The sequence below is a fragment of the Chelonus insularis genome, unplaced genomic scaffold, assembly GCF_013357705.1.
Source record: "Chelonus insularis isolate UGA/USDA-ARS -01 unplaced genomic scaffold, ASM1335770v1 contig_326_pilon, whole genome shotgun sequence".
Lineage (NCBI taxonomy): Eukaryota > Metazoa > Arthropoda > Insecta > Hymenoptera > Braconidae > Chelonus > Chelonus insularis.
In genome coordinates, this window is record NW_023276496.1 from 504,636 (window position 1) to 521,636 (window position 17,001).

Here is a 17,001-nt window from a genome sequence, read left to right on the forward strand (position 1 = left end):
TTGAATAAATTTCTGTGGCTTTTTATCAACCTTTTGATGAAATAAAAATATTTCAATTTTATTTTTTCACTGAATATTTTATTTATAATTATCAATGAAATAAGTTTATACGTGCTGTAATATTTTTAAAAAAATACATTTTCGTATATATTTTTTAGTATTGATATACTCTTTCTGACTTTTAAAAATCCAATTACAAATTCCAATAAAATCTCGGTACCAACTGGCAGAGTTTCGTTGGCTGTTTATAAAAATCATTACAATAATATTTTTTGTCTTTTAATATTTCAAGATAGACCACACGGCAATATATTTTATCTTGTGCATAAATAAGTTTCTTATTTATGCAATCCACTTTCATCTCCAATAACTTCATATTCAGAACTTGAACATTTACTATCGAAACGGAAAAGAAGAGTATATATGAAGAACGTGGAATATATGAACAAAATAGAAACTGCTCGTATACTGCATTTCTACAGTTAAGTAGTACATAACTAAAGTTAGTTTCATATTTCAATATCAACTTATCTATATTATTATTTTTATTTCGTCCTTTTAAATATGTCAAACTAAAATCACGCTTAGATGTGAAAAAATGAAATCATACATTGAATGAATGAATGAATTATTAGATGAAGTGGAAGCTGTATATAAATACCGTCAAAATAAGGAAAGTTTCAGAGAATCAGTACGTGAAGGTTTGGGTAAACTTGGGAAAGAATCGGCCTCGTTATAGCAGTAATTCCGAACCAATTCAGAGCAGTTATTAATCTGATGAGTAAAACTAATTGCGCAAGAGGCAACCTAGTTTCTCCTATCCCTTTTATTCTCTATAATTTCTCTCTAATTCTCTGGTATATTTATTAAGCTTCACAAATACCCTTTTATAGGAGAAATGTAAATGAAAATTAATTTTGATGTTGATCATGTGACAACATGAATTTTGTTAGTTTTATCGATAAATATGTCATAATCACATAACAAACATTTAAACTAAAGGATATTCTTTTGAAAATGTTTTTAGGATTCTAAACATGTATGAAGTGTACACAAAATTCAATTAATTAATTAAATACATAGAACATTAAATTTACTCTAGAATAATTAATTTGTTTAAAAAAAATTATCCGGAAAATTAAATACATAGACCTGTATATATGCTTTTGAAATTGTTTTTGATGGCATATAATCACCATATTTAGCTACTTGATCACGTTAACTTAACTAATACAGTTTTCGCTAATCGAGATTATGCAGATTATCGCTATAATATGATTACATCATTAATATAAGTTTCACATAATTCTGGAAAATTGTTGACATCAATGATTCGCTAATAAATAAATGCAATGAATTTATAAATAATCTTTGTAATAAATAAAATGATTTAGTATTATTGTTAGTGATAAATAAATATAATTGCATGCTTGATGTAATATTTAGAATATAGTTGACAGCCGGAAAAAATGTATTAAAAAAAAAATCGTTCAAAAATGAATCGTTTCAATGGCTTTTCGCATTCATGATTATCACAGGTTCACACATAAATAACACTCTGACCGCGTGTATAAATTTTGCCACGACTGTTCGCACAGCTTAGATAATAAATATAACTCGGTACCTGTGAGCAAGGCCACAATGTGCAGTTACATCGTATTTTGATGTAATACAAAATGCATAAAAATGTTTACCATGCATGAACACTAAAATTTTAAATACGCATTAAAATGTAAGTTACAGGTGATTTATATCACCTATTAAATTTCACAGGTACGTATTTTTAAATACTGTCAATCACTCTACAAATTTTACAAATATGAAAAAAATTGTTTGACATAGTAAATTCATGTGGAATTCATGCATCGTTTAATCATCAATTTTTTTATCACTTTCTGTATCAATATTGGAGAATAATCGGTCTCGTATTTTGACTATAATACATATGTACGCATGTATTTGACGTTTGAATCATTTTAAATTGATTGAATCTATTGTTTGATATTGTAGTAAAGCTAATTATTAATAACCACAGGCAATAAATTATTCTGTATAATTTATATTTGTTAGTAATATTGATCATGATACGACAGAATTTTCAGATGTTCAATATTACTTTCCTACTTTAATCATGTTGGATTTTTATTCTCATTTTATCTTCTATCTCGCTTTTTTGTTACCATCAATTGAAAGGTTTTAATGTTATCAAAACGATAAGTTTGTTCATCAGATATCAATAAATAAAAATATTACAAAACTTATCCAAGAATCGTGATACGTAAAATATTTGAAAAATGTATTGATTTAGACTATGCATGATAATACGTATTTAGTAATAGCCTGATAAATGTAAAGAAATATCATTCAACTGTGGGTATTGGAAGAATTTAAATCTATATCATAGGTTTTTGGTTTTATTGGAAACATGTTGAAATGCATGAATCGTTTATTAGTTTGTATTATCAGTGTGTTGATTTTATTGAAGTAAATAATTTACTAAAAAAAAAGTACCTGGTGAAAAATGTGATACGATACATATTTTTTTTTATAGTTGTAGAAATCTACATTTGGCTGAAGCAAAAACATTTAAAATTTATTGGAATGTTCCAACATTTATGTGCCATACACATGGAATGAAATTTAAGGAAGTTTCAGAAGTTTATAATATAACTCAAAATTCGAATGATACATTTAACGGAAATGAAATAGCAATACTTTACCATGCCGGTGATTTTCCTACATATATAAAGTTTGAAAATGGTAAGTAAAAATTAATTAAATTTTTTTGCATTACTCTTTTATGACCAGTGGATGAATACTAGTTGATTAATTAAATGTAGATACAGAAATCACGATAAATGGCAAAGTGCCACAGAGAGGTGATCTCCAAAAGCATTTAAATCAATTACAAATAGACTTGAATGGAAATGTGACAGATCCAAATTTTTCTGGGATTGGTATTCTTGATTATGAACGTTGGCGTCCAGTTTTTCGACAGAATTTTAACGATGTAAATCGTATTTATAAAGAATATTCAATTAACTTAGAGAAATCCTATTTCAAAATTCTAACTTACAAACAAGCTAGAATGTTGGCTGAAAAGGCTTATAATTACAGTGCTAGAATATTCTATGAAGAAACGATTAAACTTGTTAGAAAGCATCGACCTAAGGCAGCTTGGGCATTCTATGATTATCCAGTGTGCTACAATTTAACCCCTAGACAACCTAATCCTCAATGTGACGACCGTGTCAAAGCAGAGAATGACAGGTAATCAAATGAATGTTAACAACATTCTTAAACAATTAACTTAAACTTTATATTTTCACTGAGTGGTCTTCCTAAAAATTCATTATTTCAATTACACTTTTTATTGACTGAAAAAAGTTCTATCATTGCCAATAATTTATTCATTAAACAACTAAAAAAAACGTGCTCACAATTTGTTTTTGTCTGTAGAATGGCATGGCTGTGGGATCAATCAGGTGTTTTATTACCGTCAGTTTATGCTGTAAAAGCTTTTAGTAAGGAAAATTTAACGGAATACATTAATGGACGATTGGTGGAGACTTACAGAATAGCAAATAAATATTATCCACCAAAAAAAATATTTCCATTCCTTCGCTATCGGTACAGAGACAGCATGAAAGAATTTTTGACACAGGTTAGAACATGCTTTAATTCCCATTTAACTACATCACTAAAATAATATTTAATCAAACATTGGCCATACTTTATCTATTTAACAGGACGTGTATGTAACTGTATTCAGAGAATTATTACGTCAAAATGTGGACGGACTCATAATATGGGGTAGTTCAAATGATGTCAACACACGCCGAAAATGTATGAATTTATTGAACCATTTGCACCAAGTTCTTGGACCTTTGATAAAATCAATAGAACAATTTTACCCTCAAAATAAAAATTCTGATTGATTAAATTTAACGAAAATCTATTGGATTTTGAAATGGAATATTTGTCTAAACTTGGAACATTGCATAAACGCTTATTCCATCAGTTCTCAACAAACCTTTTCAAATAAGACAAGTTGGACTCGATATTTACATAATTAATCATTATCTTCAAACAGTTTACTTTGGATTGGTTTAAATTATGAAACTCTAATTAATTCTTAATTGATGAAAAATATTTCATCAGCATTAATTACCCAAGCGAAGATTTTATGTGCTAAATTCAACAAAATTAAATCAATTAATAACATATGTTGAGTAAATTAATGTTTATCACATTTAGTCTCGAGATCATGTAGTATTACAAGCTATGATCAAAATCCTTCTAACGCAAACTAACCTCGGACACATTATTAAGGGAAACATATGTTTTCAATTATATGCACCCTGCTAAAACTTTATTGGCCTCCACAGAAATGGTTCAAGTTTATACGGTGCTTTTTGATGTGTTTTGCCGTTTTATTAGTCATAAAATAAGGTAGAATATGTTATGATGTTTGCCAATAAACAAAATATTGTCATAATTTTTTGTATTTTTGCCTAAAAAATGTAATAACTCATGAGAACAGACTGTATTTTTGGCTAAAATATTTATCAGAGTAAGGACATGAAATCTCGAGTAGGATTTAGCAAGAAGCCGTTTTTAATGAAATTGGGTAATATTCAAAGACCTGATGAATATGGTCTAAACCACACTTCCCTAAGAGTTTTGGGTTCAAGCAAACTTGCCTGAAAATGCTAGTCCGGAAAACTTGTAAGGATTTGGGTATGTATTCTCTAGCAAACTTAGACTACAAAGTCTCAGCTATTGTTGTAAGTTATAGATAAATGTAAACTTGTAGCTTGTAAATTTTCAAGACTTGTGAGTATATATTTCATTTATTCATGTATATTTCATCGTAATTTCAAAGCACCTTCAGGCCTTTTCTCTTTTAATACACTCGTTCGAATTACTTGCTCTCCTGTTCCATCCTGTTTACTACTCTGCACTTCTATGAATTATTAAAAGTATTTAACCGTGCATCAAAGTTCTACTTATTCTCTCTTACATTTTGATCGACTCCATCCCTCAGTATCTCTCTTCTCTATTTTCTCTTCCACTTTATTTCTCATATAAATATTTTCTGGATAAAATTTTCTATTAAATATTTTATTTTCCTACGTAACTTCGCCTTTTCCAGCATGAATTACCTTTTTGCAACAAACAAAGACTTATAAATAAGTCAATCATAAGTACTTGAGTTTTATTTATGGTTGAAGAATTATTAAAAAATAGGGCCAGATTTTTTTTTACAATTTTTTATATTTATATCATCATTTTATTTCAGTAAAAAAAATAGTAAAGATAATTGATGAGTTCTTTTGATTAACTTTTTACTTTTTTCAATTAACGATTTCAAAATCAAAAATCTCCATTAAAACAATCAATATTTATATGACGACATTATATCAGAAATAATTACTGGTGAAAGAACTTTATGACAAAAAAAAATATACCGAAGTTTATCATGAATTCGTGATATTTGAATTTAATGATAGACATGTTAAACAAGTGTAGCTGATAATGATTGATATCGGGCTTGAAGTATTGGAAAGACATCGAATGTATGTTACTCAACTTTGAGTATCATAAGAACTTATATATATTTGACACTAACTGAGCTTCTTTATAAGAATGATTCAAGTTTTTCACTATTCAGTGTTTATTATTTACAATATATTGATCAGTTTAGTTATGATTGAAACAAGAAAATATAAAATTTATTGGAATGTTCCAACATTTATGTGTCATAGGTATGGAATGAAATTTGAAGAGGTTTCAAAGGTATATGACATGGTTCAAAATATCAATGATACGTTTAATGGAAATGAAATATCAATACTTTACCATGCTGGATATTTTCCGGCTTATGAAATACATGATAATAGTAAGTTGAATTAATTTACATGCTACTATGATCGATTATTTTTAATCATCCTAAAATGTTTTTCATTTATTACATTCAGATTCAACACTAATACTTAATAACATAATTCCACAAAAAGGTAATCTCCAAAAGCATTTGAATCAATTACAAATAGACTTGAATGGAAATGTGACAGATCCTAACTTTTCTGGAATTGGTGTTCTTGATTATGAACGTTGGAGACCAGTTTTTCGGCAAAATTTCAACAAGAATAATCGTCTGTATCGAGACTACTCAATAACCTTAGAAAGACATGAATTTAATATTCTAAGTTATAATCAGGCTAGAACACTTGCTGCTCTAGCATTCAATTACAGTGCTCAAATATTTTTTGAAGAAACAATAAAACTTGTTAAAAAAAATAGACCTCATGCAACCTGGGGATTTTATGATTACCCTAAGTGTTTTTATTTAACTCCCAAAGAGTCGACAACTCCATGTGGAGAAGCTCATGAAGAGAATGACAAGTACAACAATCATTCTGCTAAAGAAAAAACATTTTGAATAAAAATATGTTTATTTTCAGGATGAAATGGCTTTGGGACCTGTCTGACATATTGTTACCTTCAATTTATGCAGCGAAAAACTATAAAAAAGGAGAAACATTAGTAGGAGCTATTAACAGAAGATTGACTGAAACTTATAGAATAGCGAATAAATATAATCCACCAAAAAGAGTACTACCCTATTTGCGGTATCGTTACAGAGATGACTGGGGTCTGTTTGTAGTACAAGTAAATTACGTTTTTTATACATGCAGATCAAAGATAAAATTAAAATCATGTTCATCAAATAATAATCTGTCATTGATTAAGCATGAATTATTCATTTATTGGTCATTCATACACATCAAATCAAAAATGAATATAAATATGTTCACGTTGTAGGAGGACTATGTGACTGTGTTCAGAGAACTTGATCGGTACAACATTGATGGACTGGTGATATGGGGTAGTTATGATGATGTCAATACTCATCAAAAATGTATTAATCTTTTCAATCATTTAAAAGATATTCTTGGACCGATAATAAATGCAATAAAATAATAAGTATTATAGAAATACCATCAGCATTGTTGGAACTTTTAAGACTTTTTTTTTCATTTCAAAAATTAAATAGTTAAAATATTTCATAATCAAGGATAAAACCAACAATTTTTGTAAACGATTATTGATAAGACGAATGACTTATTGATTATTAATTTAAATATCAATAGCTGTTCAAACACTTCGTGACTAATAAATGGATGGCAAACAATTCTCTAAAACGAATTTATCGATTGATAGATTACTCAATTCTTTATCTTTTATATTGACTTGTTTAATAGTTACTGAACAAGTAGAATAATGTATAATATTCAGTTACATGTGAATGCACAGTAGTTCAAGTTTTAGTACGTCCAACTGCATGAAAAAGAATTTTTAAGTTGTATATCATGAATTTATACTCAGAGATCATTGTAATTTTTTTGTTAATACAATTTACTACTTTTAAGTGTAGAAAATTAAGCATCGAGTAAGTAATTAAATAAATAAATATTTAAAGCATGTAAAAGATTTAATTAATTAATTATATTAATCTTTTAGACCCAAGATTGGTAAAACTTATTTAAATATTCCATTAAGTCCTTGTTATAAATATGGAGTTTATTTTAATGAATTTTACGAAACAGTAATGCCAATAGCAAATTTTAGCAGACACAATCAAAGTATTGAAGTTGCAACGTTTTATAATTCTGGTTAGAGACAAAATTCTGTTATATGTAATCAACAGATCAATAAATAAACAAGTTACATTTAAAGTTTACTTTTTTTTGTAAATCTAATGCATGTAAATTGACAATAAATTCAATTATTTTCTCATTGACAAATCGTTTCTAGAGTAATTACTGTTAAAAAATATATTTACACGAATAATTAATCGTATTTAATTTTCATATAGGATTACTTGATGATAGAGGGCCAGAGGAAATGGGTCAACTGAGTTATGTGTACTTGCAGTATAATGATATATCTCAAGAAGTGGATGAGCATTTTCGTGGACTTGGAATTCTCAATTACACTACTTGGAATCCAATTTTCAGACAAAATCAGGGGCCTTTAGAATACTATTATAATCACTCAATTTTAATTCAAAAAAACATGTATTCATTATTGAATGATGAACAAACAAAGGAGCTAGCTAAACTGAGATTTGAATTTGCTAGTAAAACTGTTTTTACCGAAACTTTAGTCAAAGTAAAAAATGTATGGCCTCAAGCTACATGGGGTGTCTTTGATTATCCCAAATGTAATTCATTATTTAACGAAGGTAACAACCAATGTGATAAAGACGTTATGGAAGATAATGACAGGTAAAGTAATGTTGCATAATTAAATTGACTATTTCTAATTTCATTTTATTGTTCAGATTATCTTGGCTTTGGGATTTCGAAATAGCTTTATTCCCTTCCTTATCTATTCCAACATACTTCAACAGAGAGACAAAACGAAATTATATAAACGCACGTTTGAATGAAGCTAAAAGAATTGCAGACAAATATATTCCTCCATTAAACATAGTTCCTCATCTGTCATTAAATTATCGGAATGATCCTGACAGATTTTTGAGCTTTGTAAGTATGAATTATTTCTACAAAAAATAGTACAAGTAATTTTGCTACATCATCATATTATCATTTAGGTAGAGCTTTTTATTATAGTTGAAGAGATTGTAAAAACAAATGTATCTGATAATATAATCATTTGGGCAAGTGACCGGAATATAAACAGCAAAGAACGATGTCAAAATTACGCATTTTATTTAAGTAATAATCTAGCACCTATTATAATTACTTTATTAAATTAGTTAAACAACTAAGAATGAAGTTTTTTCATAGTTGAAGATAGTAAAGAAAATATTATTAGAAAAACGTATTAAGTATATGATAAATAAATTAATTAATTTTATTTTATTTGAATATCTACTTTGTATGACATTTTGCCTTGGCTGATTGTTGATCCGCCTTTGTGTCGGCATTTCTACATAAAGAATGTTGAACGGGCTTGTTGGAGAAAGCTAGATCAAAAGAGCTTATATGTTTTACACATTTATTTGCCTTATTTTCTGCACTTTCTATTTAAGAAAAAGGCGGGGTAAAGTGGAACACCATGAAGAAATTAAAATCAACAAATTAAGCATTATATTAACAAGTGTTAATAATGTTTAATGCATTAATAAATTGAAAAATTGATAAACAAATAATGCACTAGGCATTTTTGAACTAAATTTCATAAATTAGAACATTTTTTGGATTGTTTCACTTTGCGCCCGCGTTCCACTACACCTTCCCTACCCCTATATTCTACCAAATATTTTAAAAGTTGTCGATCATAAACTGTGGACGTTGTAGAGAGAAAACTACAACGCCACCAACTTTTTCCAATAACGGTGCAATCTCTTGGGATTCACAGACTTACTGTAAATTAAAAAGTTTTTCTATGAATAGCAATTTTATCTGCAAAATCTAGTTGATTTTCGCTTAAGAGTATTACTCCTTATCAATGCAATTCATTTCTAAATTATTCTATATAATTTTCTCAAAGCCTAAATTCTATTAAAATTGTAATAAATTTCATATATCCAAATAGTTAACATGACAATTGAATATTTTTTCTTTTACTTCTACTGCTCAAAATCAGCTTCTCCTAGTTTACATCAATGCCTCTATATGTATATATATATAGCACGATTGGTCGAACCCAGTGTCAAAACTTTCTGTTCTGATAATACATTTCGAAAGTTCACGGGGTCTACAATAGTAGGTGATAATGATAACACTTAAGAAAGAACAATAATTTATCGACCAAGTGAAGTTAGGACATTAAATTTTTGTAATGAATCAAAGTTGCCATATGCATATATATAAGACAATAATTAGCTCTGAAGGTGAAAATAGTTGATAGAAATTTTGACCGATTTTGTTAGTGAACTACTAAATGACTCGAGTAATGCAAAGAGATGCAAAGTTGTTGACCCATAAAACCACAAATATCGAATAATGCAGAAATAACAATTGACGAAATAATTATCGATGGTAAGACAAAGTATTAATGAGCTACATGAACACTTATGAAGTAATCTCAACGCGGTAACATCATTCTCTTGAGATAATAATGTTTCCATTATGTAATTACTAGCTATAATAATAATAGTGAATGATGCAAAAGCGTAACAAGCAATGTTACAACATTTGAAAATTGAATTCACGTGCATCAGCTATCAACTCTTGGACTGATAGCTATCATTATACAGCTTCAAAGTATATTAGAACATGTTTCCTAGTTAAAATCAATCATAATAATGTGTATTCAAATTTCAATGTGCGCTCATTAGATTCATTCTTTATGACATACATCAAATATGTACCATTTGTAGAGGCAAATCGTAAAATTCATCACTCATCTTTTATGAAATAAATCCCTCTTAAAACTTATTTCACCGCTCAATGTGAATTAAATATTTCTCATTTAATATTTGTTAGTACAGTTAAACATGAAAGAGGATGAAAATATTTTGAAAACTCGTAAAATGATCAAAAATTAATTGATTTGAATTTAATTGAGCAGAATTAATTTCTCATTTCACTAACAACCAGCTGTCATTCCCAATTTAATTTTTCATTTCATAAAGAGAATAACTGCTTCATTTATATTAAATTTATATTTAACGTATAGTTATCGTCTTTCTTTAATGAAGTCAATTTAAAGAAAAAAGAAAAATTATTATTATAGACGATTCAAAGTAGGGAATGAAATGACTTGTTTCAACGTCCTCATTATTTGATAACTTAATACAGAATAAACGAAGAAGAAGGGATCAGAAATCTGTGAGAACTATTGATTCATTTACAATACTTGGATCAATCAATTTAATCTTTCAAAAGTTGGTTAATTCTATTAAATACTGCGAAGATATCTTTAATCAAGTAAAGAGCAAAATCCTTGAAAGCTTTAACGTATTTGATTGATCAAAAGAATTTTGCTATTAAAGACCAACCATGAAATGATAATTACTGTATTTCATTAGTACACCGTCAGCTGTAAACACTTAGTTGACAAGTAGAATGGCATTAAAATGAACGAGAAAATATAGACTCAAGAACATATCAAGTCCTTTTCACTGTTATTTTATTTTAAAGATACGTACTGATTTTTCGTTTTTCAATTATGCAATTATTTCAATAGTAAAAAAATAGAAATGAATAAAATTTAATGAATCTATTAGAAATGAAATGAAAAGAGGTTTCAACGAAATTAAATGATTAATTATTTTAGCAAAAAGTAAGGAAAAAAGTATCTAGCAAAATTCAGGAAAGACATTCAAGACGAGTTGAAGGAATAAAATTTTTGTCACTTAAAGTATAAAAAGAAAAATAAATAAATCGTTTTAACATTTTCCACTCTTCTTTCTGATTACGATTTTCTTTTATATTTATTTTAATCATTAGTTTTTATAATTGTCTCTACTTGATAGTATTTACTGAAGAATTAGTACAATCCCAATTTCTATCACTATCTAAAGGGTAGCATTACGTTTGACTGAATGTGATAAAACTTTTCCTAACAATATAACTTCCCAAGCTTGTCTAACATAAAATTACGGGAAATCTTTTTTTTGTTTTCTGTTTTATTCTCTCTTTCATACAAAAGTAATCTTTTTTTGCAACTCTCTGACCAATCAAATCCCATAGATAAGCTCTATGTCAGTATTAAGTGGTGTATTTCATTTCATTGACCTCAATCCAAGTTAATTTTCCAACATGAGAATTCCCGTTAGCCGCATGTATCTTCATTTTATCCATGTCGTCTAACTTCTGCATGAGATGAAAATGGAGATTTACAGATAAATATGATGATTAAAAGGTAAAAATAGTAAACGATAATATTACGAATGAGTAAAAATTGAGAGAGTAAAGAAATATACTGTCAAAATTTTTATTATTTTGATACATTCCAATTTATTCCATTTCAATGGTAGCATAAAAATTCCCTCTTCTTCAATATTAGCAGAAAAATATAACATAAATCGATCAACTGTAAACATCTACATTGATCGTCAACAAATTTGTGTAAATAATTTAAAATGGCCAAAGTTATAATTTTTTCTTTGATCCATTCAGATTTGATATTTTCTCTAAAATCAAAAGTAAATATGTTTTGATCTGTGATAAGATATTGAGAAAATTGAGAAAAATCAACGTTCAAAAAAGAAGCATTATTTTTTTCGAGAATTTACAACTCATGATCGAAAATGATACAAATTTGAAATAAAAATGAAGAAAAAAAAGAATGTAATAAATAAAGATCACAAAGTGAAAGCAATTTAAGATATGTTCTCATTTCCATTTATATTCTGAAAGAATCTGTACCACGAAGCTTTGCCTGATAGTTCTGACTTTATCTAACTTTTATCACTGGACTCACTTAAGGTCTTATAATAGAACAATATTACACAGCACAGAATATGTGTGATAAATATTGCTATGAGTTTATCGTAGACATTGCAATCTAATTTCATTAAATAAGTTTATAAAATTTATTTATCATCGTATTCTATCTTAATGAAACATTTACAATTTTATATGAATATAATTCAAAACTTTGTTATTTTCTAATTTATGCTATAAAGCAAATTAATTTATCGTAATGGATAAAATTGGTATTAATAGTCAATATTTAATTTTCAGCTTACTGTTTTCGATGCATAAAATAATCTCTTCAAACAAAAAAAATCAATATAAAGTAAATTGCACTTAATTTGTGAGAATATTAGATGAAGAAGTTTCAGTTTATTGTTTGGGTATCACTCTAAAACTCATTGAATTTATAAATCTATAGAACGTTATTTTCGTTTGAACGACAATAGGAAGTTTGTTTTAAACTCAAGGAGTTGATTCTAAAGAACGAAATCTTTATACTCTTGACTAACTCAAAGAATGTAAGAACAAGAATCAGAAAGTAAAAAAAAAAGAAAACAACAAAGTGTAGACGTTTACAAAAAATGTAAAAAGTTTTATAAATGATTACCTTGCTTTACTGATCACAGAAGATAGATGCTTTCATCACAAAAAAACTTTCGATTATTTCAAAAATTGTATTTTATAAATAAAATCAAAGAATTGTAAGATGAAATAATGAAACTACTCATCTAAGCAGCATCTAATCAATCTTTTAACTTCCAAAGACTACCATTTGATACAAACTATTGAACCAAAACTGCAATTTAAAGTTTGAAGAGATTCATTCACTTCTGAAAAGATCGTATTTAGTTTTCAACAGTTTAATACCAGAAGATAGTAAAATAAATGAGACTTAAGATTCGAACATTTTCTTTCTTCTATGAAAAAACCTCGTTACATGAAATGCCATTTCAGTGAAGATCACTTCGCCTTTTAAATTATAGTAAAGCTCTTTAACTTACAAAAAATGTAATAAAAGACACGAGGTTAGTATGTATTATAAAGTCATTGAGAAATCGACAAAAAATTTTTTTTCAACACTTTTTTTTATACCAATTACTCAAGTCGTGTATTCAGTACTCCAAAGACAATTCATTGTGCAATCATAATTGTATTGATTGTAAATAATAAAAAAAAATTTTATCGTGAGTTTTTTCAATACTTGAAAATGTGACAAATGAAAGGAAGAAGTTAACATATTGAACAATAGATGACATTGAAACAATATGTACCAGTCGCGTTTACGTCCCAACATCACTACTAATCTGCATTTGAACCTGCGGCTTGCACTGGAAAATGTCACGCGAGCAAACGTGTTTCAACCACATTATCCTATTGTCTAGTATGTTGCAGCTTCTATCATTCCCATTAGGCTATATCTGAAACTCGGACAGTCTACACTCATCATCATAATTGAATGCAAATGTATTTAATTCATAGCGCGATATAAAATTTTTTGTTGTTTTTGATTATTTTCATTAACGTGAAACTTATTTTGTTTGATAAACTTTTTTTGTAATTACCTGTTATTTTATTATCTAATGAATGCAAACATTGGAAAAATTAAACTCATGAATAATATTTGCCAGTGGAATTGAATGTAAATGGTAAAAATAAAAATTGTGACTGTGTTTTACAACAAAAATACTAGTTGAAATATTTATTTTTATTTGGTAATTATTTAAATTGCTTATTAAGTAAAATGAAATTTTATAAATTAAAATAGGGATTTTTTATCAAACTATTAATATTGGATGCATTAATTAGTTTTAAATGAATTGATTTTACGTATAATTAATTTCATACACACAGAAATTCTATTTAGTAACTTAATTTATAGTTAATTATAAAATTGTTTCGTTTCAGATCATTATTTAATGTTTTAATAACTTTAATTTTGATATAAAAATGGCAGTAACACTTTGCTGCTATTGTTGCTGCATTAATTTAGTAGACATTAGAATGTAAAAATTTTTCATGTGTATGACTGCAACAGCAGGTACTCTGAAAATGTCTGACTTGTAGAAATAAACGAGAGTACACGACGACAAGTTAAACAGGAAACAGGAAAGTTTGTCTTCGTAAAAGAAAGGGAGTGAGATTCGTCGGAAGTTCTAGAAATACGATGAGTGTGTTGGAAGTGCTTCTGTCAAAATGAAAATTGGAAAAATGAAAAAACTCTCAAACAGATGAACGACGTCCTAACGATTTTTTCTTCCTTCCAATTAAAAGGATTTAAAACCGTCAAAATGTTCAATATGGATGAAAAAAATGTATGTATATCAATGGGGAAAATAATTGATTATATTTAATACCTATTGTTATACATAAATATAATTTCCTCAGAAATTTGCAAGTCTTAATATACCTTCAATAGATTGGAATATAACTGCAAACAAGCAGAGGTTCAACAATAAAGAGGCTTTTTTTTTAATAAAACAACCAACTACTTTGCCACTTGAATTAAGTTCGCGAACGACGTGCACGTTGTCCGGACGAATAATTGTTTATATTTGCATAAAATTATTAGTGAAAGAGAATAGTAGAAGCGCTCTCTTGTTGTATAATATTAACGTGACGAGAGGCGCCAGGCAGCCGCGTGAGACGAGTGCTTGTTAGCATCATTAGTGATGAAAAGCTATACTACACGAATAACATGACCAATAAACAAAAATTTTCCATCAAGATATATTAATTTCTAATTCAATGACTTTAATACACCAGGTCGTCTGTGATGGACATTTTATCTATTGCAATAAAATTTATTCATTTGAGGATTTATTATTTAATCCATTTCACAAATATCTTTAACATTAATTGAAGCAAAAATTTTTTATTGCAAACAAACCTCTTGATGATCATCAAGACTAGTTAAATTCTGTTTTAATAATTCTTTATAACAACGTATATATGTCATGTCGGGATGCAGGATTAATCCAATTGGTATCATCGTTCCTCGACTGGGCCAACATTAGTTGTCATGTCCAATGACTGCCTAGACGTTTGTCAATCATGGGTTTTTTTATAATCTTGTTCGAGATGATAAGTGTTAAATATAATATGGAAATTATTAAGTAATATTTCCACTGGTACATCGATAATTTAGTAAATAATAAATGTATGTATCCTGTCACTTATTCCTTATCATGAGCCAATTATTTTGCTCCTTTAAATATCCTGGTACGGTTTCATTCTAAACGAGAGCTGCTGTTGATCTCTAACCAACCTTGGGTTATTCTCCAAGGTTTCTACCCTATCTTCAGGGTTAGAATATTATTTCTACTTACCAACAACTAGTATATCAGCCATGGGGTAAAAAATATGTACTTTTATCTCGAGAGCTCAGTTATCATTTGAGCCAACATGAGGGAGCATTTTCGATAAAATGGATTTAGATAAAGATATGCAACTAATTCATAGGGGATTTTTTTTTCAATTTGTACTGGGAAAGAAGAAAATCTCTATCTACCCTCGGTAAATACTACCCTCACTATCGTAAGAGGGCGTAATCGTGATAAAAATTTCAGTAAGCTTGAAACGTTGGCCACGTGCGATGAAATACTCATCTGTAAAGGGTAAATCCCTATTTTATTTGAAATTCACGTATTCTGTTGAGACACTAGGATCGAAAATTGTGTGAAAATTTTTTTTTACTTATGAAAAAAATTAATCGTCCATGTATTCAATTTTTTCAAGCTTTTTATTTTTATTAATGTAATGAATTTCTATCTAAAATTTTTGAAAATAGTTCATCAAATCTATGATATATCTTTGGACATGATATTAGTTTAATACAAATATTGTCAATAAATTTATATTTTCAAGAAACAAGATCGTAAACTTTATAAAGAAAAATTGAGTTATGAATATTAAAGAAAAAGACTGAAGCTTTAGAAAAATGATTATGACTGATGTTGTATATTTTCCACCAGTAAATAAAGAAAATATCGTAAAAAAGCAGCAAACAGTGATCAAAGCAAAGTATTCACGAGACGAATATATAACATCGACCCGACATTCATCGAACTAGCGCATTTTGAACAATCTTATTCAGAATCCACGTTAAAATAAGAAAACTACAAAATGCATTTTTATCTGAAATGAATGCTTTGTATTGGGTATACTCAATAAAACGAGAATTCGAAAAAAATTAAACATTCATATTTAACGAAGAATCATATTTCATTCATTTAAATGATGAGTATTCTATTTTTTCCAGGATGGGTACTCAAGAAAATAAGCTCGGAAAATTATAAGCCCTCAAAAGTTAATTTGCGATAAATGAAAATAGTAGCATCATTCTTTAAAAAAAATACAACGACAGCGAAAATGTTATCGTGTAAAGAAGAGCTCACTTTAATAGATCTAGTGGATTGATTCAACTAATTAATTGGTTAATTTAGTATACGATACACATGCGCGAATGGTCATCTATGAGTTTCAGATATGTATATGAAAATATATATATGTATGTATGTATATATATATATAAATCGATTTCATGACGTAATAATTCTACTTGGTCACTTGGTTGGTACGCTTACACTCAAAAAACCTTGGA

At 28.0% G+C, this 17,001-nt stretch overlaps 4 protein-coding genes across 12 annotated transcripts in view; 3 read left to right on the forward strand and 1 right to left on the reverse strand.

The window, feature by feature from the left end:
• Positions 1-17,001, reverse strand: part of rg (rugose) — a 149,371-nt gene that overhangs the window by 103,179 nt on the left and 29,191 nt on the right. The window lies entirely within an intron of this gene.
• Positions 2,917-4,398, forward strand: LOC118066080 (hyaluronidase-like). Its single transcript, XM_035081850.1, has 4 exons — positions 2,917-3,010; positions 3,118-3,270; positions 3,460-3,664; positions 3,750-4,398. Exons 1-4 carry the CDS (start codon positions 2,970-2,972, stop codon positions 3,936-3,938), a joined length of 588 nt encoding a protein of 195 aa, XP_034937741.1. The 5' UTR covers positions 2,917-2,969; the 3' UTR covers positions 3,939-4,398.
• Positions 5,614-7,011, forward strand: LOC118066077 (hyaluronidase-like). The gene is made up of 4 exons (XM_035081845.1): positions 5,614-5,902; positions 5,982-6,408; positions 6,468-6,675; positions 6,829-7,011. Exons 1-4 carry the CDS (start codon positions 5,650-5,652, stop codon positions 6,985-6,987), a joined length of 1,047 nt encoding a protein of 348 aa, XP_034937736.1. The 5' UTR covers positions 5,614-5,649; the 3' UTR covers positions 6,988-7,011.
• LOC118066079 (hyaluronidase-like) lies at positions 7,329-8,818 on the forward strand. 2 transcript variants are annotated; one of them, XM_035081848.1, is made up of 5 exons: positions 7,329-7,456; positions 7,528-7,679; positions 7,883-8,294; positions 8,351-8,555; positions 8,624-8,818. In XM_035081848.1, exons 1-5 carry the CDS (start codon positions 7,377-7,379, stop codon positions 8,786-8,788), a joined length of 1,014 nt encoding a protein of 337 aa, XP_034937739.1. In that variant the 5' UTR covers positions 7,329-7,376; the 3' UTR covers positions 8,789-8,818. The 2 variants fall into 2 exon arrangements, with proteins under 2 accessions (XP_034937739.1, XP_034937740.1); XM_035081849.1 differs by having other exon boundaries at positions 8,628-8,760.

Excerpts from the sequence above, each read along its gene's own strand:
- LOC118066077 (XM_035081845.1), top strand. The coding sequence starts at position 5,650 with ATGATTCAAGTTTTTCACTATTCAGTGTTTATTATTTACAATATATTG. Across the intron at positions 5,903-5,981 it reads TTATGAAATACATGATAATA|ATTCAACACTAATACTTAAT; the intron begins GTAAGTTGAATT and ends TATTACATTCAG. Across the intron at positions 6,409-6,467 it reads GCTCATGAAGAGAATGACAA|GATGAAATGGCTTTGGGACC; the intron begins GTACAACAATCA and ends GTTTATTTTCAG.
- LOC118066079 (XM_035081848.1), top strand. The coding sequence starts at position 7,377 with ATGAATTTATACTCAGAGATCATTGTAATTTTTTTGTTAATACAATTT. Across the intron at positions 7,457-7,527 it reads TGTAGAAAATTAAGCATCGA|ACCCAAGATTGGTAAAACTT; the intron begins GTAAGTAATTAA and ends TTAATCTTTTAG. Across the intron at positions 8,295-8,350 it reads GTTATGGAAGATAATGACAG|ATTATCTTGGCTTTGGGATT; the intron begins GTAAAGTAATGT and ends TTTATTGTTCAG.
- LOC118066080 (XM_035081850.1), top strand. The coding sequence starts at position 2,970 with ATGAACGTTGGCGTCCAGTTTTTCGACAGAATTTTAACGAT. Across the intron at positions 3,011-3,117 it reads TTCGACAGAATTTTAACGAT|TGCTAGAATATTCTATGAAG; the intron begins GTAAATCGTATT and ends TTATAATTACAG. Across the intron at positions 3,271-3,459 it reads GTCAAAGCAGAGAATGACAG|AATGGCATGGCTGTGGGATC; the intron begins GTAATCAAATGA and ends TTTTGTCTGTAG.